Below are 26,996 nucleotides of genomic sequence, written 5' to 3'. Positions count from 1 at the left end.
GTTCAATGACATCATCCCATTCTGTGATGTTCTATGACATCACCCCATCATGTGATGTTCTATGTCATCCAGTTCTATAATGTTCCATGATATCAACCCATTTGGTGATGTTCAATGACATCATCCTATTCTATGATGTTCTATGACATGATCCCATTCGGTGATGTTCTATGACATCATTGCATTCAGTGATGTTCTATGACATCATCCCATTCTGTGACGTCCACTTCCCTGCACTTCTCCCAGAACACTTGGTCCAATTAATTTAGAAGCCATCATTAAGTTAAACGCCGTTCTATGACATCATCCAGTGCAGCACTGTGACATCACACCCCTCATTGTTCCATTCATAGCAGTGCTATGACATCATGCCTATTTAGCCCAGCACTGTGACATCATGCCACTCAATACAGTGCTGCACACAGTGAAGTCGTCCACAGTTGAGTGAAGATCTTGACATCCTTCCGTACCATAGCCAATTCAGTGCAGCGCCAAGACGTCCTCCCTTCCAGCAGAGTGCTGTGCACAATGACACCATTCATCAGAGTGCTACATCACCCCATTCAGCACTGCACACTTCACAGTGACATCATACCCATTCATTACGGCACATTTATGTTTTTCCCTATTTACCCATATTTCCCATTCGTCTTCTTTTTTAATGATAATTATGTTGTATTATTGATAACGTAGTGTTATTATCCCAAAATATGAATATTATGAATGAAACAATTTATAAAATCAAATATAATAATAATTTGCTAATGAATAATCAATAGCACTTATATAACTGACATATATTGTAAAGAACTATAATAATAATAATGCAATAACAACAAGTGTAATCATAAAAATAATAATAATAATATAATAACAATAATAATAACAATAATAATAATAATAATAATAATACTGATTGGTCCTGTTTGTGTAACAATGGACGTCAGTAGAGATAAATAGACTTGATCAGTGTAGAACTTTTATTTCGGAAGGCTTTTAATTTGTCAGGCGTGAGTTTTGTGGGTCACGTGTTGAGGTTTAGCTGGTTCGGGTTGCGTTTGAGCTGAGCTGAGCTGTAACACCGCTTCTCTGAGTTTCTGTGTTTTACTGATTATTGATTATTGATTAATCGGTGTGTGTGTGTGTGTGTGTGTAGAGGCCGATGGAAGAGGGCGTGTGCTGCGTGCTGTTCTGGGCCGCTCTAGTGTGTGTGCTGGTGCTGTTGGGGCTTTTTATTCGGGCTGATTGTGATTTTACACTCCAGTGGGCGAAAACCTTCGGCACTAAACCAGGTAAAGACCCCCACTACACCTTCACAGTGCTGTGGAACTAAAACAGGCGTCTTCTGTGTCTGTGCTAAAGTTCACTGTGTCAGAAGTAAGTGTCCCAGATCGGGATTAGGCTTAGTCTTTAAAGGGGAACCCCACTGAACTTTCTAAATTTCTGCATGTGTCAGAGCGGTTTGGTGTGAAATGGTTCCGATTTCTTTACAGTGGTGGTGGTAGGAACCCGTGGTTCCCGTGACTGCAACCCACACATAGCCATTTTATTAACTATCCAGAACAACCAGTGAACCTGTTTTGCCTTAGAGCACCTTTCAGGTATCCCTCCAACAAAGCTCTCATAAAACAGCGTCTCAGTCATCAGGCAGTGAATTCAGAACCAGTTCATGTAGGAACTTTCTGTAGGAGCTTTTAGAGGGACGTCTGGTTCCTATCACCACCACTGTGAGCAGTTCTGACTCAGTAGGTTTCACTTGTTAGTAAGCCTGTATAGAGTGGGCTGAGAATAATAATAATAATAATAATAATATGTAAGATTTCTATAGACATTTCAGTAACATATTGAATATACACTATATTTCCAAAAGTATTCGGTCGTCTTGCTTCACACGCATTTGAACTTGAGTGACGTCCCGTTCTTAATCCATATGGTTTAATAGGATGTCGGCCCACCCTTTGCAGCCATAACAGCTTCAGCTCTTCTGGGAAGGCTTTCCACAAGGGTTAGGAGTGTTCATGGGAATTTCTGACCGTTCTTCCAGAAGCGCATTTGCGAGGTCAGACACTGATGTTGGACGAGAAGGTCTGGCTCACAGTCTCCACTCTAATTCAGCCCAAAGGTGTTCTATGGGGTTGAGGTCAGGATTCTGTGCAGGCCAGTCAAGTTCTTCCACACCAAACTGGCTCATCCACATCTTTATGGACCTGCTTTGTGCGCTGGTGTGCAGTCATGTTGGAACAGGAAGGGGCCGTCCCCAAACTGTTCCCACAAAGTTGGGAGCATGAAATTGTCCAAAATCTCTTGGAGCTGAAGCTTTAAGAGCTCCTTTCACTGGAACTAAGGGGCCGAGTCCAACTCCTGAAAAACACCCCCACACCATGATCCCCCCTCCACCAAACTTTACACTCAGCACAATGCAGTCAGACAAGCTCTCTCTGCTGTTCTTGAGCTGATCTGAAGGCCACATGAAGTTTGGAGGTCTGTAGTGATGGACTCTGCAGAAAGTCGGTGACCTCTGCTCACTATGCCCCTCAGCATCCGCTGACCGCTCTGTCATTTTACGTGGCCGACCACTTCATGGCTGAGCTGCTGTCGTTCCCAATCGCTTCCACTGTGTTATAATCCCACTGACAGTGGACTGTGGAATATTTAGTAGTGAGGAAATTTCACGACTGGACTTGCTGCACAGGTGGCGTCCGATCACGGCACCACGCTGGAATTCACTGAGCTCCTGAGAGCGACCCATTCTTTCACTAATGTCTGTAGAAGCAGTCTGCAGGACTAGGGGCTCGGCTTTATACACCTGTGGCCATGGAAGTGACTGGAACACCTGAACTCAGTGATTTGGATGGGTGAGTGAGGACTTTTGGGAGTATAGTGTATTTAACATATTATGGCAGAAAAGTGCCGGACAACACAAAGGACATAACGGACATTCTGTCAGGACGTTAGTTTAACAGAAATAAAAAAACGGGAGCAAGTGAAAGAGATAATATGTTTACATTATTCCGTCGAGCAGCAAGTTGACTCTGCAATGTTATGCCATGTCTTGCAAAAGCAGCCCTTATTTCTGCGCTTGCACACTCGGAGCGCACTTTGTTCCGCTGAGTAAAAGTCGACTCGGCCTCTCGGGCACGTTAGGTGGGTGTGTTGGGGAAGTTGAGTAACTTCAGTCAGTTTTGAAGTAAATGAGAAGACTCAATTCACAGTTTCTGTTTATTAACACCTTTTACACAGAACAAATAAATGTGGTGGGTTTTTTTTTTTGTTGCATATTTTAATACACAGTTCCTACTTTTGTCATACAGGGAAAAAAAACCATAAAATAGAACCTGTACCGTAACTTTTGCGCAAGATCTAGTTTTATGGTTTCTGTTATGTTAAATTCAGTAAATGACCAGTATCTGTGTATTCACCGTAGAGGACGTGTTCACTTATTCACACTCAGAAAATCACCCTGGAATTTGACCAGGGGCGCCAAAACTTTTGCATACAGCCGTGCTGGGCGTGTACAGGCAGGTGTTCATTTGGGCTCCCTGAGGTTTTAACTGCCGTATGTTCGCCCTGCTCTGCTTGCAGATGTGGCTCTGCGAGGGAAGGTGGTGTGGATCACCGGAGCGTCGGGCGGAATCGGGGAGGAGCTGGCGTATCAGCTCGCTGCCGCCGGAGCTCGGCTAGTGCTGTCTGCGCGCAGAGAGGCGGCGCTGGAGAGAGTCAAGCAGAACTGTTTAGGTGCCTGTACAGTAATACAATATTAATGCTTTACAGAATATTAGTATTCATTTATTTTCTCTATCCCTCAAGAAACAAGCAGCCTGCCTTCGTTCCTGTGCCTTTAAAGGGCCCATATCACGGAAAACTGGACTGTCCTGCTTTTTAAAAAAATTTTTTATAAAAGTTTCTTGCAGTATGTAAACACCGCTGAAGTTTCACAAGTCCACTAAGCAGCCAAAACAGCCGATGTTGAATTCTGATGATGTACACGTGTGCCGATTCACACTGAAGCTACAGAGGGCGTTTCAGGCCAGGCTGCTGTCTGAATGAAGCACAACACAGTAGGGCTGCTTGATTATGGCAGAAATCATAATCACGATAAGTTTGGTCAATATAGAGCTCGCGATTATTTAACGGGATTACTCACGGACTTTGGAGACATCATTTTTTGACCTTTTAAAAAAAATCGTCTTTGTAACGGTGGATTTTCTTATAATAATAATTATAATAATAATAATAATTAAACTGAAACACAAAAGAAAAGACAAAAAATGAAATATATAAACATGTATACAAATAAATGAGTAATATAAAAAGTAATAAATAAAAATAAACAAGTTAAATAAACAAGTGTTATGCATTTCCAGCCTAATGAAAACTAAGAGACGTATATAAATGACAATAAATTAGACCAAATGAGACCTAAATGAGAGGGAGGGGTGAAAGCACACAAGGAAAGGGGAGTTCTGGAGTTATAACACAAGATAAATGTACACATATACACAGCGCTGTGCGAACGTTTTAGGCGTCTGAGCGAATGTTTAGACTTTTGACCTCAGCAGTGAGTTTATCACAATATACATTAGAATAAAGTCGTATTCATAATTCAAATAAACAGAAACAAGAATTTCTAGGGTCCATATTTTTCCTGGACACCTTCACAGCCGCCACAGAGACTCGTTAATATCATCAATGACATCATGAGCTCAATTTACTGAGCACTGATTGGTCAAACCAGGAGCTGCTTTATAACTACATATAATACTGGACTTCCTCGAGGAGCGGCTTGGAGATGGGTCAACACACACACCAACATCCAGAACATCACTGTTTATTTTATATATATATATATATATATATATATATATATATATATATATATATATATATATATAAAATGATCATTATTAATTAATATCCTATACATTTAGTTTATTCAAATATTAACGCTTTTCTCAGCAGATAAACAAACTACACAAATAAATAGATTTTGAAAATGTGTGTTGGGTGCCTAAGACTTTCGCACAGTACTGTGTGTATATATATATATATATATATATATATATATATATATATATATATATATATATATATATATATATATATATGTGTGTGTGTGTGTGTGTGTGTGTGTGTGTGTGTGGTGTGCTTTGAACGTCTTTAGTCTGCACTTTCCACTTGTTTCAATGAGCTACGAGTCAGAAGTCATTGTCGTCAATGTAACGCACCACAAAGAGTTCTCCTGCTTCACAAACAATACTAGGTAAAAATAAAGTCTTCATATTGACGTTTATTCCACCAAAATAGTAGTTCCAGCAGCTTATAGTGAAGTAACCACGGTTGCTGCTTAGCAACCAGCCAGACTGTGTGGGTGGAGCTAAACATACATTTACAACCAGATGTAGTTTGACGCTCAGTTTGTCCCTCTGTGCTGCAGTAACAGCCTCTACTCTACTGGGAAGGCTCTACACTAGATGTTGAACATTGCTGAGAGGATTTGATTGAGCATTAGTGAGGTCAGGTACTGGTGTTGGATGGTCAGTTCTGGGTCACTCCAACTCATCCCAACGGTACTGGATGGAGCTCCATCACCCCAGAGCACACAGCTCCACTGCTCCGCAGCCCAGTGCTGGGGGCTTTATACCCGTCTATTGGTCAGCGCTTTTCTATCTAGACTGTATGAGTTGTTCACCACTTCTCTTTTCCTTGCTTTCAGAGCGCTACACTCTAGAAGATAAGGATGTTCTTGTTCTTCCACTCGATCTGCTGGACCGGGCGTCACACCCGGAGAAAACCGAGGCTGCTTTGCGCTACTTCGGCAACGTGAGTTTCTTTCTGGTTAGAAATTCATAAAGCAGGTCTGTATCTCCGTCCTGCCGTCCAGTCAGGTCACAAATGGACAGTGCGCTGCTTTTGGTGCTCAATCCTGATGAACATCCTGATCCTGCTTTGTGCAAAAATTGCAGATAGACATGCTGGTTAATAATGGCGGCCGTAGTCAGCGCGGCCTGTTTGTGGATACGGATGTGGAGGTGTACCAGAGCCTGATGGAACTCAACTACCTTGGCACCGTTTCCATCACCAAACAGGTGCTGCCCCACATGATCCGCCAGGGCAGCGGCATCATTGCAACCGTCAGCAGCCTTGCTGGGCTGGCTGGAACTCCGCTGGCCACCGGATACTCAGCCAGCAAACATGCCCTGCAGGTTAGAGATTCACAGAATATGGACACATTCACCACTCACTGGCCGCTTTATTGGAAACACCCACCTTGTGCTTCCACTCACTGGCCGCTTTATTGGAAACACCCACCTTGTGCTTCCACTCACTGGCCGCTTTATTGGAAACACCCACCTTGTGCTTCCACTCACTGGCCACTTTATTAGAAACACCTACCTTGTGCTTCCACTCACTGGCCACTTTATTAGAAACACCCACCTTGTGCTTCCACTAACTGGCCGCTTTATTAGAAACACCCACCTTGTGCTTCCACTCACTGGCCACTTTATTAGAAACACCCACCTTGTGCTTCCACTAACTGGCCACTTTATTAGAAACACCCACCTTGTGCTTCCACTAACTGGCCACTTTATTAGAAACACTTGCCTTGTGCTTCCACTCACTGGCCACTTTATTAGAAACACCCACCTTGTGCTTCCACTCAGTGGCCACTTTATTAGAAACACCCACCTTGTGCTTCCACTAACTGGCCACTTTATTAGAAACACTTGCCTTGTGCTTCCACTCAGTGGCCACTTTATTAGAAACACCCACCTTGTGCTTTAGTTCATCAGCATTCATTATTAGCCAGTTTCTGACCACAGGACTGTTGTTGTCCATATAATTAGGGTGGTGGTTCTATCATACAGAACATCCTCAATTACTAAAGTAGTTTAGCTCATCAAACTTTTGCCTGTTGGTTTAGTGAACTGTGTTTCTCTTCAAGGGCTTCTTCAATGCTTTACGGCCAGAACTGACCGGCTCCCCTGGAATAACCATCAGTATGATCTGCCCGGGACCTGTCGTCTCCCAGATCGTACAGAACGCCTTCACTGAGCACGTAGACAAGGTAACATACCAGCACACAGGCCATTCAGCAGAGAAACACAAAAATAACTCATAGACGCCCTAATCGAGCAGAGCCCTGGCCTCTTAAACTGACCGTTCAGCAAAAAACCAGATTAACGTTTCCTGCCCACCTTATTAAAACATATCACATGTAGTCAATCAACATATCAAAATAGCCAATCAACCAAGACATGTTCAGAATCTGAAGTTTGCTTCCTACAAACTTCTTTTGCAGTTTTGTACTGTGGCTAAATAAATGATCGAGGTTGGTGATCCTGTAAATAATCAATTAAATAGCAGAATAATATCCGTGTAAGCGCCTGTATCCGATTACATTCCCTATCGGAAAGTTTAAGTCCGTTCTGCATGAGCGTCGCGTCACAGTGAGAGTTTATACCGTTCAACACGGCGGAGCAGAAACTGGTCTGCAGAGGAGACGAAGTTCATGCTCTGATCTTTAAAAGACGGCGGTGGGACGGACGTCCAGCTTATGTGTCTCAGAACACGACGTCTTCCTCTCGGCCTTCTTTAATAAGGACGTGTGAAGGACGTTTTCCTGAGTCTGACGTCATTTTAAAGCAGTTAAAAACACAATCACTGCTCACTGCTGCTCATCTCACTCTGACTGGACTCACGTGATGTTCGCTGAGCGGTTCTCTACATATGTGTGTGATTTTGGATCCAATTACTTGTAATTAATTACTGTAATTTTCCATCAGAGTGTTCAGTAGAGTAAGTATAAACACCTCAGTCTGAATCTGTAACCCGAATGTATTTAATCGGATTTGTAAACACAGCCAGTGAGTTATACAGTGTCAGAAGCCACATAATCCGGTCTGAAAACCCAAGAGAACCAAAACCAAAGAAGCACCTGCGCTTACCTGTGTTCTTTTCTGTCCCTCTCCATACAGTCATTGTCCAGTGCTGGTGACCAGACACACAAGATGTCCACTGAGCGCTGCGTCCAGCTCATGGTGGCTGGACTGGCCAATCAGTTGAAGGAGATGTGGATCAGCCACCAGCCGTTCCTGCTGTTTGTCTACGTGTGGCAGTACATGCCCACCCTCGCCTGGTACCTGACCAACAAGCTGGGCAGCAAGCGTGTGCAGAACTTCAAAGCTGGTCTGGTGAGAACCTGCAACGCGTTTCTAACAACACGGACCGACAGTTCGGCAAGAAATCAGATCTACACAGTCACCGAAATCTTTTGAGCAAAACAATTTTAACACTTAAAAATGTTTGTTGATTTAGGCAACACTTAAAAAAGTGGTGCTTCAAGGGTTCTTTGGTAAAGGCAGTGGTTCTATATAGAACCATGAACAGGGGTACATCCTATACACCCACCCACCCAAAGAGAGCGAGACCAATTGTGCTCTCTTGGACTCCCGGCTACGGACGGCCGTAGAATCGCCAGGGATCGAACTCACGATCTCCTGATGACACGGCCAGCGCTTGGATGGTTGCACCACTCGGGAGCGTTTCTGAAGCTGCCCGCTTTCTGTTGTTGCAGTGCGCTTGTGAGATGTAGCTCTGTAGTCCTGCTGATGAAGGCGTTTCCTGTGTTTGCAGCATGTTTACAAGTTTGCAAAGTGTTTTCATTGCACTGTGAATCGGGTTTTGTTGGCCACTGTACAAACAGCACGGTGGCGCTGCACTGCGGAGACGAGAGTTTCGGCCTTTCTGAACGGAAAAATCAAACAGCTTCATAGCGTAGTGGTGACCATGGTCACTCTGCTAACCGGAGAACAGGGTTCCAGTCCCTGTTTAGGCAGGAATCAGAAACACCCCTATAACAATAACAGACAAGCAGGGATCATTTGAGACTGTTTCAAATGTTCACAAATGAGCGTGTCTGCTGAAAATATTCATGTAGACCTGACGTTACTTTGCGGTTCTTTTTGGCCTCAGTATAAAGGCTGCAGCGAGACTTCATTACACTGACTGACGTTAGGAATTATTTGCACGTCAATACTAATCACAAATCTTTAAAAATGACAATGGAATCGTATCATATTGCAGTAGTACAGGGTGATTCAAAAAGAGTCCAATTTAAAAGTGTCATATTTTTACAGCCGTGAGGCGTCGAGGAACCAATCACACTCCAACTGTAAGAGGGGGTCACAGAGTTTCTGACCGGCTCCTTCAGTCTGAGAGGAGCTGAGACCCCTGAGCAGAACGTTCTGCGTTCTCCACGTCAATAAGAGTGAATCCGTCAGAACTGAGCAGCGGGATTTTCATCAGCAGTGAAGCTCCAGCAGCTCAGAGCGTTCGGCGCTGGTTCCACAGCACTGGATGATCTCCGAAATCCCACTGAAAGAGCCGTGAGAGCAGCGACACCCGACACGCTCAGTCCAGTCTGGGATGAGTTTGACTGTGGTGTTGATGTCGTCCGTCCAGCTGGAGGAGGTTCAGACTGAGACCTTGTAGAACTACATAATAAAATTTATGCTCATTTAAACCGTTTAGTTTAGTGTGTTAATCTGGAATGAAGTGAAGTAAATCATTTTGAAATCAGATGATCTTGTTTAATCACCCTGTATTGTAGAAAGTCCCACCCCTAGAAAACAGTTATACAGAGTCAGAAACCACATAATCAAGTCTATTACAGACACTAAACAACTGAACATCTCCACGTGGCTGGAGGCGAGACTGGAGGCGAGGCAGTTGGCACCGGGCTTTTGTAAAACTCCTCTAATTTATTTTGTTTTTTTTGTTTGTTTGTTTGTTTATAGGATGCAGATTCTGCGTACTTCACCAAGATGAAGGCCAAGACCACCTGAGAAACCGCGCTGGTCACCAAAAGCTCGTGTAGTTGAGCTGCTCCGAAGCTGGACGTGACGGGCCCTGCGGTGAAATATTGTTCACAATTGTAAATAAATGCCCTGTTTTAATTGGTTCTTCAGACTGATGGAGAACGTATGATGGTGGTGGGTTAGTGTAGTGGGTAACACCTACCTTGATGATCATATAATCACATAATGCAGCAGAATTAATGTCAGCGCCGCACGTTTATCTCGATAAACAACATTTCCCACAATCCTCTGTGTCTGATTCCAGTTTGCTCTTTATTGAGGTAAATGTGTGACGCTTTTTGAACGAAGGGAAAGAAACAGCAGACTTCACTACCGCTGGGCATCATAAGGGCATTAGTCTGTTTTTGCACTGACAGTCACCTCGGCCAGCTTTGACCTCGTCCTGCTTGTTTAAAGAGGGTCAGAGGGTCAGGATGTAGCCGTGTAAAGCTGAACTGATTTGTCTTACAGAAAATTTCTCTGTGTGAATAAAAGACACTGCTATGATATTTAATTTAACAAATTAAAATGAAAATGTGACTAAAGCTACAAACGTTGTTGTACTTCTAAGCACCAGTGTCCGGCGTCCAAACCTTTTTCTTCACTGACCCTGAGATCAGATGTAGTTTGTTGGATAAAATCGCATCTTCGTTTGGATCTTCATCTTCATCACTACGCTGGACGGCAGAGTCAGACCTTTTATAACACGATCATACACGACTGCTGCTCTGTAGCTGGTGTCCTGCCCATATTAGAAACCCTGGTGTTTTTACAGTTTATCTGACTCGTCGACAGTGGAGGACAGTAACTGAGTAACTGAGTAAATGTAATGAGTTTCTGTACTTTAGTATTTTTGGTGTATCTGTACTGAAGTTTCTCCGTTCTGGACTTTTTCCTCATGAAATTAGCCACTTTCTAACAGCCTGTGAAGTTTCCGGGAAGCACTGCAGTTTGAACAGGAGCGCTGGGCCGGGAACAGGAACCAATTTTAGGGTTTTTAAGTCATTTGTGTTAAAAGCTCTACACGCTCAAAAAACACAGTTCTTCAAGGATTCCTCAGTCAAGAAAATAGTCCTATATAGAACCACTGAAGAACCCTCAGCATGATTCATGCATCATGAATGGAGAACGTGCTGTAGATGGTTCTATATAGAACCGTTTGGAAAAGGGTAAGAAGAACCATTTTCAAAAAGGTTCTATATAGAACCACGTACAGCACATTCTCCATCAATCTGAAGAACCATTTCACTGTGCGTTCGAGTCCGTTCTACAGTTTCTCATTAGGCTGAATGAATAACCGACTCTAAATGTAGGTATTGTGATATAAACCGAGTCCGTTCTACAGTTTCTCATTAGACTGAATGAATAACCGACTCTAAATGTAGGTATTGTGATATAAACCGAGTCCGTTCTACAGTTTCTCATTAGACTGAATGAATAACCGGCTCTAAATGTAGGTATTGTGATATAAACCGAGTCCGTTCTACAGTTTCTCATTAGACTGAATGAATAACCGACTCTAAATGTAGGTATTGTGATATAAACCGAGTCCGTTCTACAGTTTCTCATTAGACTGAATGAATAACCGGCTCTAAATGTAGGTATTGTGATATAAACCGAGTCCGTTCTACAGTTTCTCATTAGACTGAATGAATAACCGACTCTAAATGTAGGTATTGTGATATAAACCGAGTCCGTTCTACAGTTTCTCATTAGACTGAATGAATAACCGACTCTAAATGTAGGTATTGTGATATAAACCGAGTCTGTTCTACAGTTTCTCATTAGACTGAATGAATAACCGACTCTAAATGTAGGTATTGTGATATAAACCGAGTCCGTTCTACAGTTTCTCATTAGACTGAATGAATAACCGACTCTAAATGTAGGTTTTGTGATATAAACCGAGTCCGTTCTACAGTTTCTCATTAGGCTGAATGAATAACCGACTCTAAATGTAGGTATTGTGATATAAACCGAGTCCGTTCTACAGTTTCTCATTAGACTGAATGAATAACCGACTCTAAATGTAGGTATTGTGATATAAACCGAGTCCGTTCTACAGTTTCTCATTAGGCTGAATGAATAACCGACTCTAAATGTAGGTATTGTGATATAAACCGAGTCCGTTCTACAGTTTCTCATTAGGCTGAATGAATAACCGACTCTAAATGTAGGTATTGTGATATAAACCGAGTCCGTTCTACAGTTTCTCATTAGGCTGAATGAATAACCGACTCTAAATGTAGGTATTGTGATATAAACCGAGTCCGTTCTACAGTTTCTCATTAGACTGAATGAATAACCGACTCTAAATGTAGGTATTGTGATATAAACCGAGTCCGTTCTACAGTTTCTCATTAGACTGAATGAATAACCGACTCTAAATGTAGGTATTGTGATATAAACCGAGTCCGTTCTACAGTTTCTCATTAGACTGAATGAATAACCGACTCTAAATGTAGGTATTGTGATATAAACCGAGTCCGTTCTACAGTTTCTCATTAGACTGAATGAATAACCGACTCTAAATGTAGGTATTGTGATATAAACCGAGTCCGTTCTACAGTTTCTCATTAGGCTGAATGAATAACCGACTCTAAATGTAGGTATTGTGATATAAACCGAGTCCGTTCTACAGTTTCTCATTAGACTGAATGAATAACCGACTCTAAATGTAGGTATTGTGATATAAACCGAGTCCGTTCTACAGTTTCTCATTAGACTGAATGAATAACCGACTCTAAATGTAGGTATTGTGATATAAACCGAGTCCGTTCTACAGTTTCTCATTAGACTGAATGAATAACCGACTCTAAATGTAGGTATTGTGATATAATCCGAGTCCGTTCTACAGTTTCTCATTAGGCTGAATGAATAACCGACTCTAAATGTAGGTATTGTGATATAAACCGAATCCGTTCTACAGTTTCTCATTAGACTGAATGAATAACCGACTCTAAATGTAGGTATTGTGATATAAACCGAATCCGTTCTACAGTTTCTCATTAGGCTGAATGAATAACCGGCTCTAAATGTACGTATTGTGATATAAACCGAGTCCGTTCTACAGTTTCTCATTCGGCTGAATGAATAACCGGCTCTAAATGTACGTATTGTGATATAAACCGAGTCCGTTCTACAGTTTCTCATTCGGCTGAATGAATAACCGGCTCTAAATGTAGGTATTGTGATATAAACCGAGTCCGTTCTACAGTTTCTCATTCGGCTGAATGAATAACCGACTCTAAATGTAGGTATTGTGATATAAACCGAGTCCGTTCTACAGTTTCTCATTAGACTGAATGAATAACCGACTCTAAATGTAGGTATTGTGATATAAACCGAGTCCGTTCTACAGTTTCTCATTAGACTGAATGAATAACCGACTCTAAATGTAGGTATTGTGATATAAACCGAGTCCGTTCTACAGTTTCTCATTAGGCTGAATGAATAACCGACTCTAAATGTAGGTATTGTGATATAAACCGAGTCCGTTCTACAGTTTCTCATTAGACTGAATGAATAACCGACTCTAAATGTAGGTATTGTGATATAAACCGAATCCGTTCTACAGTTTCTCATTAGACTGAATGAATAACCGACTCTAAATGTAGGTATTGTGATATAAACCGAGTCCGTTCTACAGTTTCTCGTTAGACTGAATGAATAACCGACTCTAAATGTAGGTATTGTGATATAAACCGAGTCCGTTCTACAGTTTCTCGTTAGACTGAATGAATAACCGACTCTAAATGTAGGTATTGTGATATAAACCGAGTCCGTTCTACAGTTTCTCATTAGACTGAATGAATAACCGACTCTAAATGTAGGTATTGTGATATAAACCGAGTCCGTTCTACAGTTTCTCATTAGGCTGAATGAATAACCGACTCTAAATGTAGGTATTGTGATATAAACCGAGTCCGTTCTACAGTTTCTCATTAGACTGAATGAATAACCGGCTCTAAGTGTAGGTATTGTGATATAAACCGAGTCCGTTCTACAGTTTCTCATTAGACTGAATGAATAACCGGCTCTAAATGTAGGTATTGTGATATAAACCGAGTCCGTTCTACAGTTTCTCATTAGGCTGAATGAATAACCGGCTCTAAATGTAGGTATTGTGATATAAACCGAGTCCGTTCTACAGTTTCTCATTAAGCTGAATGAATAACCGACTCTAAATGTAGGTATTGTGATATAAACCGAATCCGTTCTACAGTTTCTCATTAGGCTGAATGAATAACCGACTCTAAATGTAGGTATTGTGATATAAACCGAGTCCGTTCTACAGTTTCTCATTAGACTGAATGAATAACCGACTCTAAATGTAGGTATTGTGATATAAACCGAGTCCGTTCTACAGTTTCTCATTAGACTAAATGAATAACCGACTCTAAATGTAGGTATTGTGATATAAACCGAGTCCGTTCTACAGTTTCTCATTAGACTAAATGAATAACCGACTCTAAATGTAGGTATTGTGATATAAACCGAGTCTGTTCTACGGTTTCTCGTTAGGCTGAATGAATAACCGACTCTAAATGTAGGTATTGTGATATAAACCGAGTCCGTTCTACAGTTTCTCATTAGACTGAATGAATAACCGGCTCTAAGTGTAGGTATTGTGATATAAACCGAGTCCGTTCTACAGTTTCTCATTAGACTGAATGAATAACCGGCTCTAAATGTAGGTATTGTGATATAAACCGAGTCCGTTCTACAGTTTCTCATTAGACTGAATGAATAACCGACTCTAAATGTAGGTATTGTGATATAAACCGAGTCCGTTCTACAGTTTCTCATTAGGCTGAATGAATAACCGACTCTAAATGTAGGTATTGTGATATAAACCGAGTCCGTTCTACAGTTTCTCATTAGACTGAATGAATAACCGGCTCTAAGTGTAGGTATTGTGATATAAACCGAGTCCGTTCTACAGTTTCTCATTAGACTGAATGAATAACCGGCTCTAAATGTAGGTATTGTGATATAAACCGAGTCCGTTCTACAGTTTCTCATTAGACTGAATGAATAACCGACTCTAAATGTAGGTATTGTGATATAAACCGAGTCCGTTCTACAGTTTCTCATTAGGCTGAATGAATAACCGGCTCTAAATGTAGGTATTGTGATATAAACCGAGTCCGTTCTACAGTTTCTCATTAAGCTGAATGAATAACCGACTCTAAATGTAGGTATTGTGATATAAACCGAATCCGTTCTACAGTTTCTCATTAGGCTGAATGAATAACCGACTCTAAATGTAGGTATTGTGATATAAACCGAGTCCGTTCTACAATTTCTCATTAGACTGAATGAATAACCGACTCTAAATGTAGGTATTGTGATATAAACCGAGTCCGTTCTACAGTTTCTCATTAGACTGAATGAATAACCGACTCTAAATGTAGGTATTGTGATATAAACCGAGTCCGTTCTACAGTTTCTCGTTAGACTGAATGAATAACCGACTCTAAATGTAGGTATTGTGATATAAACCGAGTCCGTTCTACAGTTTCTCATTAGGCTGAATGAATAACCGACTCTAAATGTAGGTATTGTGATATAAACCGAGTCTGTTCTACAGTTTCTCGTTAGACTGAATGAATAACCGGCTCTAAATGTAGGTATTGTGATATAAACCGAGTCCGTTCTACAGTTTCTCGTTAGACTGAATGAATAACCGACTCTAAATGTAGGTATTGTGATATAAACCGAGTCCGTTCTACAGTTTCTCATTAGGCTGAATGAATAACCGACTCTAAATGTAGGTATTGTGATATAAACCGAGTCCGTTCTACAGTTTCTCATTAGACTGAATGAATAACCGGCTCTAAGTGTAGGTATTGTGATATAAACCGAGTCCGTTCTACAGTTTCTCATTAGACTGAATGAATAACCGGCTCTAAATGTAGGTATTGTGATATAAACCGAGTCCGTTCTACAGTTTCTCATTAGACTGAATGAATAACCGACTCTAAATGTAGGTATTGTGATATAAACCGAGTCCGTTCTACAGTTTCTCATTAAGCTGAATGAATAACCGACTCTAAATGTAGGTATTGTGATATAAACCGAATCCGTTCTACAGTTTCTCATTAGGCTGAATGAATAACCGACTCTAAATGTAGGTATTGTGATATAAACCGAGTCCGTTCTACAGTTTCTCATTAGACTGAATGAATAACCGACTCTAAATGTAGGTATTGTGATATAAACCGAGTCCGTTCTACAGTTTCTCATTAGACTAAATGAATAACCGACTCTAAATGTAGGTATTGTGATATAAACCGAGTCCGTTCTACAGTTTCTCGTTAGACTGAATGAATAACCGACTCTAAATGTAGGTATTGTGATATAAACCGAGTCCGTTCTACGGTTTCTCATTAGGCTGAATGAATAACCGACTCTAAATGTAGGTATTGTGATATAAACCGAGTCCGTTCTACGGTTTCTCATTAGACTGAATGAATAACCGGCTCTAAGTGTAGGTATTGTGATATAAACCGAGTCCGTTCTACAGTTTCTCATTAGACTGAATGAATAACCGGCTCTAAATGTAGGTATTGTGATATAAACCGAGTCCGTTCTACAGTTTCTCATTAGACTGAATGAATAACCGACTCTAAATGTAGGTATTGTGATATAAACCGAGTCCGTTCTACAGTTTCTCATTAGGCTGAATGAATAACCGGCTCTAAATGTAGGTATTGTGATATAAACCGAGTCCGTTCTACAGTTTCTCATTAGACTGAATGAATAACCGACTCTAAATGTAGGTATTGTGATATAAACCGAATCCGTTCTACAGTTTCTCGTTAGGCTGAATGAATAACCGACTCTAAATGTAGGTATTGTGATATAAACCGAGTCCGTTCTACAGTTTCTCGTTAGGCTGAATGAATAACCGACTCTAAATGTAGGTATTGTGATATAAACCGAGTCCGTTCTACAGTTTCTCGTTAGGCTGAATGAATAACCGACTCTAAATGTAGGTATTGTGATATAAACCGAGTCCGTTCTACAGTTTCTCATTAGACTGAATGAATAACCGACTCTAAATGTAGGTATTGTGATATAAACCGAGTCCGTTCTACAGTTTCTCATTAGACTGAATGAATAACCGACTCTAAATGTAGGTATTGTGATATAAACCGAGTCCGTTCTACAGTTTCTCATTAGGCTGAATGAATAACCGACTCTAAATGTAGGTATTGTGATATAATCCGAGTCCGTTCTACAGTTTCTCATTAGGCTGAATGAATAACCGACTCTAAATGTAGGTATTGTGATATAAACCGAATCCGTTCTACAGTTTCTCATTAGACTGAATGAATAACCGACTCTAAATGTAGGTATTGTGATATAAACCGAGTCCGTTCTACAGTTTCTCATTAGGCTGAATGAATAACCGACTCTAAATGTAGGTATTGTGATATAAACCGAGTCCGTTCTACAGTTTCTCATTCGGCTGAATGAATAACCGGCTCTAAATGTAGGTATTGTGATATAAACCGAGTCCGTTCTACAGTTTCTCATTCGGCTGAATGAATAACCGACTCTAAATGTAGGTATTGTGATATAAACCGAGTCCGTTCTACAGTTTCTCATTAGACTGAATGAATAACCGACTCTAAATGTAGGTATTGTGATATAAACCGAGTCCGTTCTACAGTTTCTCATTAGACTGAATGAATAACCGACTCTAAATGTAGGTATTGTGATATAAACCGAGTCCGTTCTACAGTTTCTCATTAGGCTGAATGAATAACCGACTCTAAATGTAGGTATTGTGATATAAACCGAGTCCGTTCTACAGTTTCTCATTAGACTGAATGAATAACCGACTCTAAATGTAGGTATTGTGATATAAACCGAGTCCGTTCTACAGTTTCTCATTAGACTGAATGAATAACCGACTCTAAATGTAGGTATTGTGATATAAACCGAGTCCGTTCTACAGTTTCTCGTTAGACTGAATGAATAACCGACTCTAAATGTAGGTATTGTGATATAAACCGAGTCCGTTCTACAGTTTCTCGTTAGACTGAATGAATAACCGACTCTAAATGTAGGTATTGTGATATAAACCGAGTCCGTTCTACAGTTTCTCATTAGACTGAATGAATAACCGACTCTAAATGTAGGTATTGTGATATAAACCGAGTCCGTTCTACAGTTTCTCATTAGGCTGAATGAATAACCGACTCTAAATGTAGGTATTGTGATATAAACCGAGTCCGTTCTACAGTTTCTCATTAGGCTGAATGAATAACCGACTCTAAATGTAGGTATTGTGATATAAACCGAGTCCGTTCTACAGTTTCTCATTAGACTGAATGAATAACCGGCTCTAAGTGTAGGTATTGTGATATAAACCGAGTCCGTTCTACAGTTTCTCATTAGACTGAATGAATAACCGGCTCTAAATGTAGGTATTGTGATATAAACCGAGTCCGTTCTACAGTTTCTCATTAGACTGAATGAATAACCGACTCTAAATGTAGGTATTGTGATATAAACCGAGTCCGTTCTACAGTTTCTCATTAGGCTGAATGAATAACCGGCTCTAAATGTAGGTATTGTGATATAAACCGAGTCCGTTCTACAGTTTCTCATTAAGCTGAATGAATAACCGACTCTAAATGTAGGTATTGTGATATAAACCGAATCCGTTCTACAGTTTCTCATTAGGCTGAATGAATAACCGACTCTAAATGTAGGTATTGTGATATAAACCGAGTCCGTTCTACAGTTTCTCATTAGACTGAATGAATAACCGACTCTAAATGTAGGTATTGTGATATAAACCGAGTCCGTTCTACAGTTTCTCGTTAGACTGAATGAATAACCGACTCTAAATGTAGGTATTGTGATATAAACCGAGTCCGTTCTACAGTTTCTCGTTAGACTGAATGAATAACCGACTCTAAATGTAGGTATTGTGATATAAACCGAGTCCGTTCTACAGTTTCTCGTTAGGCTGAATGAATAACCGACTCTAAATGTAGGTATTGTGATATAAACCGAGTCCGTTCTACAGTTTCTCATTAGACTGAATGAATAACCGACTCTAAATGTAGGTATTGTGATATAAACCGAGTCCGTTCTACAGTTTCTCGTTAGACTGAATGAATAACCGACTCTAAATGTAGGTATTGTGATATAAACCGAGTCCGTTCTACAGTTTCTCGTTAGACTGAATGAATAACCGACTCTAAATGTAGGTATTGTGATATAAACCGAGTCCGTTCTACAGTTTCTCATTAGACTGAATGAATAACCGACTCTAAATGTAGGTATTGTGATATAAACCGAGTCCGTTCTACAGTTTCTCGTTAGACTGAATGAATAACCGACTCTAAATGTAGGTATTGTGATATAAACCGAGTCCGTTCTACAGTTTCTCGTTAGACTGAATATACCATATAAATATCAAATTTACTCAACAGCACCTACTTTAAGTGAGCAACTCTCAGCCCTTCACAGGCCTGTTCTCAGAGCTTAAACATTCAGCGAATTCAACAGCTGTGATCTGACAATCAACCTGCCTGATTACTACCAACAATGAGTGTGTTTACATGCACTCAGACGTTTATTCAAACTGTCGTGTAAACAGCTCACTCTGATTTCTCAGGTCAGAGTAAGGTTAAGAGATCTGATGAAGAGGCTGGATTTGAGCTCAGTAATCAGATTTCTCAGTGCTGTGAGCTCTTACTCTGATTTCTTTCAGATTTCTCAGTCTGAGCACGTGTGAAAACAGACGGCGGCACCGGAAATAAGCGAGCAGCGTCGCCGCGAGACGCAGCAAACACTTTTGGAGCGGCGCTGAAACCAAACACATGCTTGACACACAGCGTGAAGTTTGAGCTTTACGTTATATTTACGTCGCGTCTTCTGTGAGTTTATTGGCTGGTTGGAAAGCAGAAATCTGATTACTGCCTGACTTATGTAACCGTCCGATTACCAAATATAAACGTGTTGATCAGACACTGACAAAATCTGATTTTCTGCAGTTATCAGATTATTAAGTGTGTGTAAACAAAAACATTCCTTCAAATATTTTTTGCAGAATTCAGCAACCACTGGCTTCTATTATGAGTGAGTTTCGAGTCAGCAGGTTGTTGTTATTTTGTAAGTGCAGAATAAACGACTGTCTGTGATAAACGCCACCAATTTTTCAAATTTTATTTAAAATTTATTTTATGCATTTAAAAAGCACATGACGTAATCAGAGTCATTCAGAGCGGTTTGGTGTGAAACGCTCCGTTCTAGAGAAACTTACAGAGTCTGAACTGGTCACAGTGGTGGTGATGGGAACCAGACGTCCCCCTCTAAAAGCTCTTTTAATCCTTTCATCATGGAGGGATACATGAAGGGCATTTAAAAAAAAAAAAGAAAAAGAAAAAGTACCCAGATTTCAGAACGATCATTATTTCTTCCCATCATCACCAATACATTTTGGGTAGTAAATAAAATGGCTATATTTGCATTGTAGACATCAGGACTCCTGGTTCCCATCACCAGCACTGTAAAGAAATCTGAGTCTGTAAGTTTGTCTGCAAATTTCACATCAAACCCATCAGGATGACTTTGCTTATCTCTCAACCACCGAGCTACACAGAAATTTTAAAAAGTTGGTGGAATTCCCCTGCGAGGGTCACAGATTGTCTAGGGTGAAGCTACATCAGGGCTGGCAGATCGCAATGAGCTTCAAGGGCTTAAAACAAGACACAAAAACAGTGGAAAAAGAGGGAATTCCTCCAGGCCTTTAGTGTTTTATCGTGATTCTGAATGATGAGCTGCTTTTTTCCACGGAGATGCTTCACAAAACGCACCAGAGTGTCATTTCGATTTATTTAGTAGTTCCAGTAATAAAAAAAGCCTTTGAGAGTCCTCAATCGAGACGAGACGTCCAGGACGTCCACGACGGGTCCGTCAGCTGTGAAAGACCCGCAGATCCGTTTCGGTTTATCGTGGACGGGGAAGCATCATCAGACTGTAGATGAGCTCCAGGGTTATGGTACGTTCTGATGTTCCTCCAATCGGCGTATAAACATTCACGTTCTTCCCTCAGACGAGAGGTCACACCAGCGCGACAGGCCGAGCTGCGCTGGCTGAACTGGATCGAGTAATTAAAGGCGCAGCGATGAACCGCCTGGCTTAGGCGACCGCCACTGCATGCCAAAAGTTTGAGGACACCTGGCTTTACGAAGAAACGCATTTAAAGGGAACCTTGAGTGTTAAAACAGGTACGTCGTGAAACAGCTGGAAAGGCTTAATGACATATTAGAGTCAAATGAGACGTTTAGCTCACTGTTTCTCGCTCAGCCTATGAGTCAAAGGATTTTGTCTATTTTTAATAATAAATAAAATATTTTGCTTAGTTTCAAAAATATATTTGAATGGTTTTAGACATTTACACCATGCCTCACTCCCTCAAATAGAAATTAGCCTGTTTTCTTGGTCAGTTTGCAAAAACTTGCAATAACATAATAATAATAATAATAATAATAATAATACAATAACATGCATGTAAATATTTATGATAACTAAAAAATAAATAACAAAAAAATAAACAGAGTTAATAAATAAAACCTCTTCAGCTGTTATAATGGCAATACATACAAACTATGTCCATAAAATGAATGTATAGTTTATGTATTTTTAGTTATAACAATATTTACTGTTCTATTGATCAGGGTTCTCTGGTGGTTCTGGATGGTAAATAAAGTGTCTATATCTGTGTTGTAGTCATGGCGACGCCTGGTTCCCATAACCGCCACTATAAAGACGTCTGAACCGTTTCACACCAAACCCACTGGATCTCTCTGTTTACACCTCACACACTGGATTATAAAGAACATGTGAAAAATAGGTGGATTTCCCCTTTAAGGCTTGTGGAACACCCACATAAATAAGTGACTGAAAAGAAAACCAAGTATGTGTTGATCTAAAAATAAATAAATAACAGCTGGTAATGGAGTGTCTTGGTGAAACACCACTAAACGACGTTCTTTCAAACCGATGAAGAAAACGTGCTTATCGTGATTAAAAACACTGCTGAAAACCTGGTGTCCCCAAACTTTTGACAGGCAGCGTACACTGTATGGGGGTTTATCTGTGTACCGTAGGCAGGTGTGCCAGGTGTGCCAGGCGTGGAAGTGGTGAAGGCGTGTTGGAGTCTGCGGGTAGGTGTTCATCATAAGCAGGCGAGGTGGAGGGGTTGGGAGGAGTAGATGGGGTATCCCAGCGGGGGGTCCGCCGCCTGCACCGTGAGGTTCCTCAGCATTACAGGATGAGCCTGGATACTGTAGCGCTCCTCGTCGTCGTTGGTGGCGTAGAGCAGCTCCCAGGACAGATTCGCCCACTGACCACGAACACACTCCTCATTCAGAACACCTACCTGCATCAGGTTCTCCTGCAGAGACAGCACCCGGCCCGTATACGTACCCTACACATACAGAGAGAGGGAGAGGAGGACAACGTGAGACAGATGAGAGGGAGAAATGAGAGAGGAGGAGATAAAAGAGGACAAAAGAATGAGGTAGATTGGTAGAGAGAACATGAGAGAAGGACGCAGGGAAAAAGAATGAGAGACAACCCTCTTCGCACAACCCTCGAGTCTGCTGAGGCCTTAAACTTGGTGAAGGAGCTTCTCTAAGGATGTGAGTGAATTATCTACTATAGCAAAATTCCGGGATTTTTCAAAGTTGGGAAATTTACCTTCGGAATTAATGGGTAATTATGGGAATTAATTGGAATTAATGGGAATAAAACTTAAATATTCGAAGCTAAAGGTGAGAAATTTACATACAGTTGGTAAAAAATCTACTGAAGCACGTCCCATGCCAAGGAGTTGCGTTCGTTTGATTGTTTTTCGATTGAACTTATGAAAGACTTTATAAAGGTCTGCTTGCCTCTACGTGTCATAGTTGCTGCTGTTGACAAAAAAACGGTACGTTGATGACAGTGTATGATATAGTTCCTTTAAATTATCCACCATTTCCTATTAATTCCAATATATTCCCATAAATTTCCCAAAATGTCCATGAAAAGTTTACATTTTGGAATATTTCCAAAGTTCGTGAGCTAAAGTTCCCATGGAAATTTATTGCTAATTTTCTGGAAATTTATCAGAAATTTTCCTCCCCTTTGCAACCCAAACTACAGTCATCACATCTTCATCAGTAAGATGTTGATTTTGATCATATATTATAGCGCAAACATCGGATTTCTTTACTGTTTCTGCAGGGAAACTCCCGGCAGCACAGGTCTGAAATAGACCTGCAGTCTATAGGCTGCGGTCTAAACGCTGCGGTCTACACGCTGCGGTCTACACGCTGCGGTCTACACGCTGCGGTCTATAGGCTGCGGTCAATAAGCTGCGGTCTACACACTGCGGTCTATAGGCTGCAGTCTACACACTGCAGTCTGCACACTGCGGTTTATAGGATGCAGTCTACAGGCTGCTGTCTACACGCTGCTGTCTATAAGCTGCGGTCTATAGGCTGCTGTCTATAGGCTGCTGTCTACACACTGCGGTCTATAGGCTGCAGTCTACACACTGCAGTCTGCACACTGCGGTCTATAGGATGCAGTCTACACGCTGCTGTCTATAAGCTGCAGTCTATAGGCTGCAGTCTATAAGCTGCGGTCTACACGCTGCAGTCACCGCGTCTGGTGTGAAAATGGCCCAAGATTAACATCGCTGAACTTTAACGGTTACCATTGTGAGATCCTGTCCGAGAGAGAAGAGGAAAGGTTTCTCCTGAAGAACGCCGTCATGCCAGCCGCGCTCCGTCGTCAGGCCGATAAACCAGTTGTCATGGTAATCCTGTAGAGTCGTGTAGAGCTCCTCCAGACTCTCCACCGGACCCAGAGACGCCTGGTCGATCAACAGCTTCACACTGTACCTACACAGACGCACACACAGTCAGAAACACTGTAACACAAAATAAACAGCCACAGATTAATTCGAGACTCTCCTACAGTCTCTACAGAAGCTCAAACTGGCGAAGTAACTCTAAATAAACCGTAAAATAAGTTTACGTATTACTGTTATGCACAAGAAATGAATGAAACGGTCGAAGAGCATCACTGAACAGTAAAGAAGTACTCGGCTTGGTTTATACAACATATTTGAGTGATACTGGACATGTACACCATATCGATGCCTGTATGACTCAACAACCAGCGCCCTCTCAAAGGAATGTCATACACGCAAATGTTTAGAACTAAAAATAAAGTGAAATCATGAGTAAACAACAACAACAATGGCTACACATACCGTCTCTGTCCATACAAACGTTATTAACGTACAGTTTTACTGTATTTTTAGTCACAATATTTGCTGTTCTTTGGATTAGAGTTGTTATAGTTGTTTAACTTAAAATAATTCTAAAGGTCTTTTTCACAAATCAGGATTTCTTAGTAAGAAGGAATGTTCCTGAATTTCGGTTTAACAGAGATTTCCCAAAAAACGGTTAAAATGGCATAAAAGCATCCCTAAATAGTAAAACTCGTTAAGAATGCAGAGGATTTATAAATATTCTGCCCCTTATCTTTAATATAGCTATATTACTGTTTTGGTTCAGGGGAAACAACAAATAAGCCATTAAAAAAATAAATAAAAGGTTTCGCGAGGGTTTGTAGTTCTTGATTTCCGTTGTTGGTGAAATCAACCTGTAAATGATGCGGTGGGTGTTGCTAAGGTTACCTAAAAGCCCCGAGGGTGAGCTGATGCAGCTCTTTATTGGCTCGGAGCCAGTCGAGCCCGTCGGGCCACGGGGCGTCGCCGCAGTAAACCCTGAACAGCAGGCTGGGGCTGGGCACCGCAGCGTCCGCGCCCAGCGCCACCAAACACGACAACGCCACTTGGCTGTACAGCTCCCTCAGAACCTGGTCCTCCTGCAGAGCCCTGCACACCTGGAACCAGACAGAAAACAAGAGCGTGAGAAGGAGATTAAAAACAATTAAACAATTACAATTAAAGCAATCCAATTAAACAGCACTAATTATGCTCCCTTTCAATAAAACACGCAGTTGTTCTTTAAGTACTGACGAAATCCATGACGTGCAAAGAAAAGCTTTCGGCTTAACAGAGAACAAGTTCTCTCTCTCTGGCTTGAGGACTGAACACTGGACGTAGCGTGACAGACTGCCAGTTTAGTCGTGGTTGTGATGTCACAGCACGAGAGTTAAATTGGTTCTGATTGCTCTTATTCCACAGTCAGTTCACAAGATTTGGGTTTTTAGGATAAATTTACTCTTTAAACTTGATACGTTGCTGAAAGCGTAGGTGAGTCATTCGGTCCTAGTCCGAAGGAGATCAGTCAACAGGCATCGATTTGTAATGTTGTGGTACTGATGATACTAAAGGCCTCAGCAGACGTCTTGCAGAGACGACGTTCGCCTGGATTCAGTGAACAGCGTGACGTAATTGCGGAGAAAACGAACAACCGCAGACGCCGTGCCGAGGCTTCGTTCGTCGGGTTTTTAAACACTGTGTCCACTCACTGTCCACTCTATTAGACACCCCTACCTTGTCGGTCCACCTTGTAGATGTAAAGTCAGAGACGACAGCTCATCTGCTGCTGCACAGTTTGTGTTGGTCATCCTCTAGTCCTTCATCAGTGGTCACAGGGCACTGCCCACAGGACGCTGCTGGCAGGGTGTTTTTGGTTGGTGGACTATTCTCAGTCCAGCAACGACACTGAGGTGTTTAAAAACTCCAGCAGCACTGCTGTGTCTGATCCACACACACCAGCGCAACACACACTGACACACCAGTAGTACTGAGAATGGCCCACCACCCAAACAGTACCTGCTCTGTGAGGGTCCATGGGGGTCCTGACCACTGAAGAACAGGGTAACAGAGTATCAGAGAAACAGATGGACTACAGTCTGTAACTGTAGAACTACAGAGTGCAGCTATACGGTCAGTGGAGCTGATACAGTGGACAGTGAGCGTAGAAACAAGGAGGCGGTCATGATGTTACGCCTGATGGGTGTATGTTTGTACCTTTTCATTACCGAATGTATTTTAATAGAACAATAAAAAGTCTGGAGTCCGACAGGACGTGTGGAGTCAATACAACTTTCAACATAATTTCAATATTATACGGTAAAATTACGCCCCTTAATAAAGGTATTGAGGAAGCAATCCCGAGGGGACCACGCCGTGAGACAGCAGCAACGCTTTTTTCTAAAATACCGTGGCTTTTCGTGATGTGGCTCTACAGGTGTATTTTTCAATGTTTAATAAATTATGCTTTACAAATCAGAACACCAAACCCATGCCTACTGCAACGTATTCCACACCTGTTCAGGTTCCCCTTCCCAGAAGCCCTCCATGACGAACCGGGACAGGCAGAAGTGAAACCAGTCCTCGGGGAAGCAGGGACGAAGAGCCTGGAGCCTGGAGGAGGGCAGGGGGGCGTTCCTCCAAGCTGTGGCCAGGGAAAGGCTCTCTGAGTATGGGCAAGAGAAATTAAGAGGCTGGGTGGGGTCTATGGATGGTGTGGTAGTGGTGGTAGTCGTCACAGTTGGGATTTGGTGGTCCCTGCCTTTGTCCGTTGCAGGCAGGCCGAGTCCCATGCCAAGGCCCAATCCCAGCGGCCTCAGGGTGGGCAAAGAAGCCAGTGCCATGTTCTCATACAGACTGTGTATTTCTGCAGAACCAGGCAGAGAAACGCCGGACTCCAGGCCAGTCTGACCTTCTTCTGTCCGCACCATTATCATCCTAACCGGCTTTCTCGCAGGAACGGGTCCGAAAAGGTCGTCCTCATCCGACCAATCGGCAAACGAGGACAAGCTGGAGCTGTCCCGCCCCCTCAGGTTAGGTGAGGAAGAGGAGTCTGGATGCCCCTGAGACGGCATGGCCATTTTTATATTACCTGGACTGGGCTCGGGATGCTGGGAGCTCTGAGACTTGCGGCCAGAAAGCTGCAGCGAGTGGCCTTTGACCCTGCGGACGGTGTAAGGCTTGTCCTGCAGGCAGTGACGCAGCAGGATCCAGACCAGAGTCTTCAGAAAGTCGGAGCGGAGCTGGCGCAGGTGGTCGGGTGAGTCGATGATGCCCGTGAGAACGTTCCGGGCATCGGAGTAGACCCGGACAGGCAGGGTGGAGCA

At 41.9% G+C, this 26,996-nt stretch overlaps 2 protein-coding genes across 3 annotated transcripts in view; one reads left to right on the top strand and one right to left on the bottom strand.

The window, feature by feature from the left end:
* Window positions 1–1,020: 1,020 nt before the first annotated feature.
* Window positions 1,021–10,406, top strand: dhrs7 (dehydrogenase/reductase (SDR family) member 7). The gene is made up of 7 exons (XM_017686839.2): window positions 1,021–1,292; window positions 3,583–3,735; window positions 5,714–5,820; window positions 5,964–6,203; window positions 6,944–7,066; window positions 7,977–8,192; window positions 9,798–10,406. Exons 1-7 carry the CDS (start codon window positions 1,163–1,165, stop codon window positions 9,843–9,845), a joined length of 1,017 nt encoding a protein of 338 aa, XP_017542328.1. The 5' UTR covers window positions 1,021–1,162; the 3' UTR covers window positions 9,846–10,406.
* A 10,300-nt stretch (window positions 10,407–20,706) lies between these two features.
* pcnx4 (pecanex 4) overlaps window positions 20,707–26,996 on the bottom strand; it is an 18,129-nt gene continuing 11,839 nt past the window's right edge. For both annotated transcript variants that reach the window (XM_017720100.2, XM_017720101.2), the window contains exons 10-13: window positions 26,187–26,996; window positions 24,583–24,791; window positions 23,593–23,779; window positions 20,707–22,317 (exon numbers count right to left, since the gene is read on the bottom strand). The exon at window positions 26,187–26,996 is cut by the window's right edge and continues 144 nt beyond it. In XM_017720100.2, the coding sequence (XP_017575589.1) occupies window positions 22,066–22,317; window positions 23,593–23,779; window positions 24,583–24,791; window positions 26,187–26,996 (1,458 nt within the window). In that variant the 3' untranslated portion in view covers window positions 20,707–22,065. The remainder of the gene's footprint in view (window positions 22,318–23,592; window positions 23,780–24,582; window positions 24,792–26,186) is intronic.

This window comes from Pygocentrus nattereri, chromosome 5 (genome assembly GCF_015220715.1).
Source record: "Pygocentrus nattereri isolate fPygNat1 chromosome 5, fPygNat1.pri, whole genome shotgun sequence".
Taxonomy (NCBI): domain Eukaryota; kingdom Metazoa; phylum Chordata; class Actinopteri; order Characiformes; family Serrasalmidae; genus Pygocentrus; species Pygocentrus nattereri.
Note: the sequence above shows the minus strand (reverse complement) of the source record. Positions and strands in the feature narration are given on the sequence as shown.

Excerpts from the sequence above, each read along its gene's own strand:
- dhrs7 (XM_017686839.2), top strand. The coding sequence starts at position 1,163 with ATGGAAGAGGGCGTGTGCTGCGTGCTGTTCTGGGCCGCTCTAGTGTGT. Across the intron at positions 5,821-5,963 it reads CTTTGCGCTACTTCGGCAAC|ATAGACATGCTGGTTAATAA; the intron begins GTGAGTTTCTTT and ends CAAAAATTGCAG. Across the intron at positions 6,204-6,943 it reads CCAGCAAACATGCCCTGCAG|GGCTTCTTCAATGCTTTACG; the intron begins GTTAGAGATTCA and ends TTTCTCTTCAAG.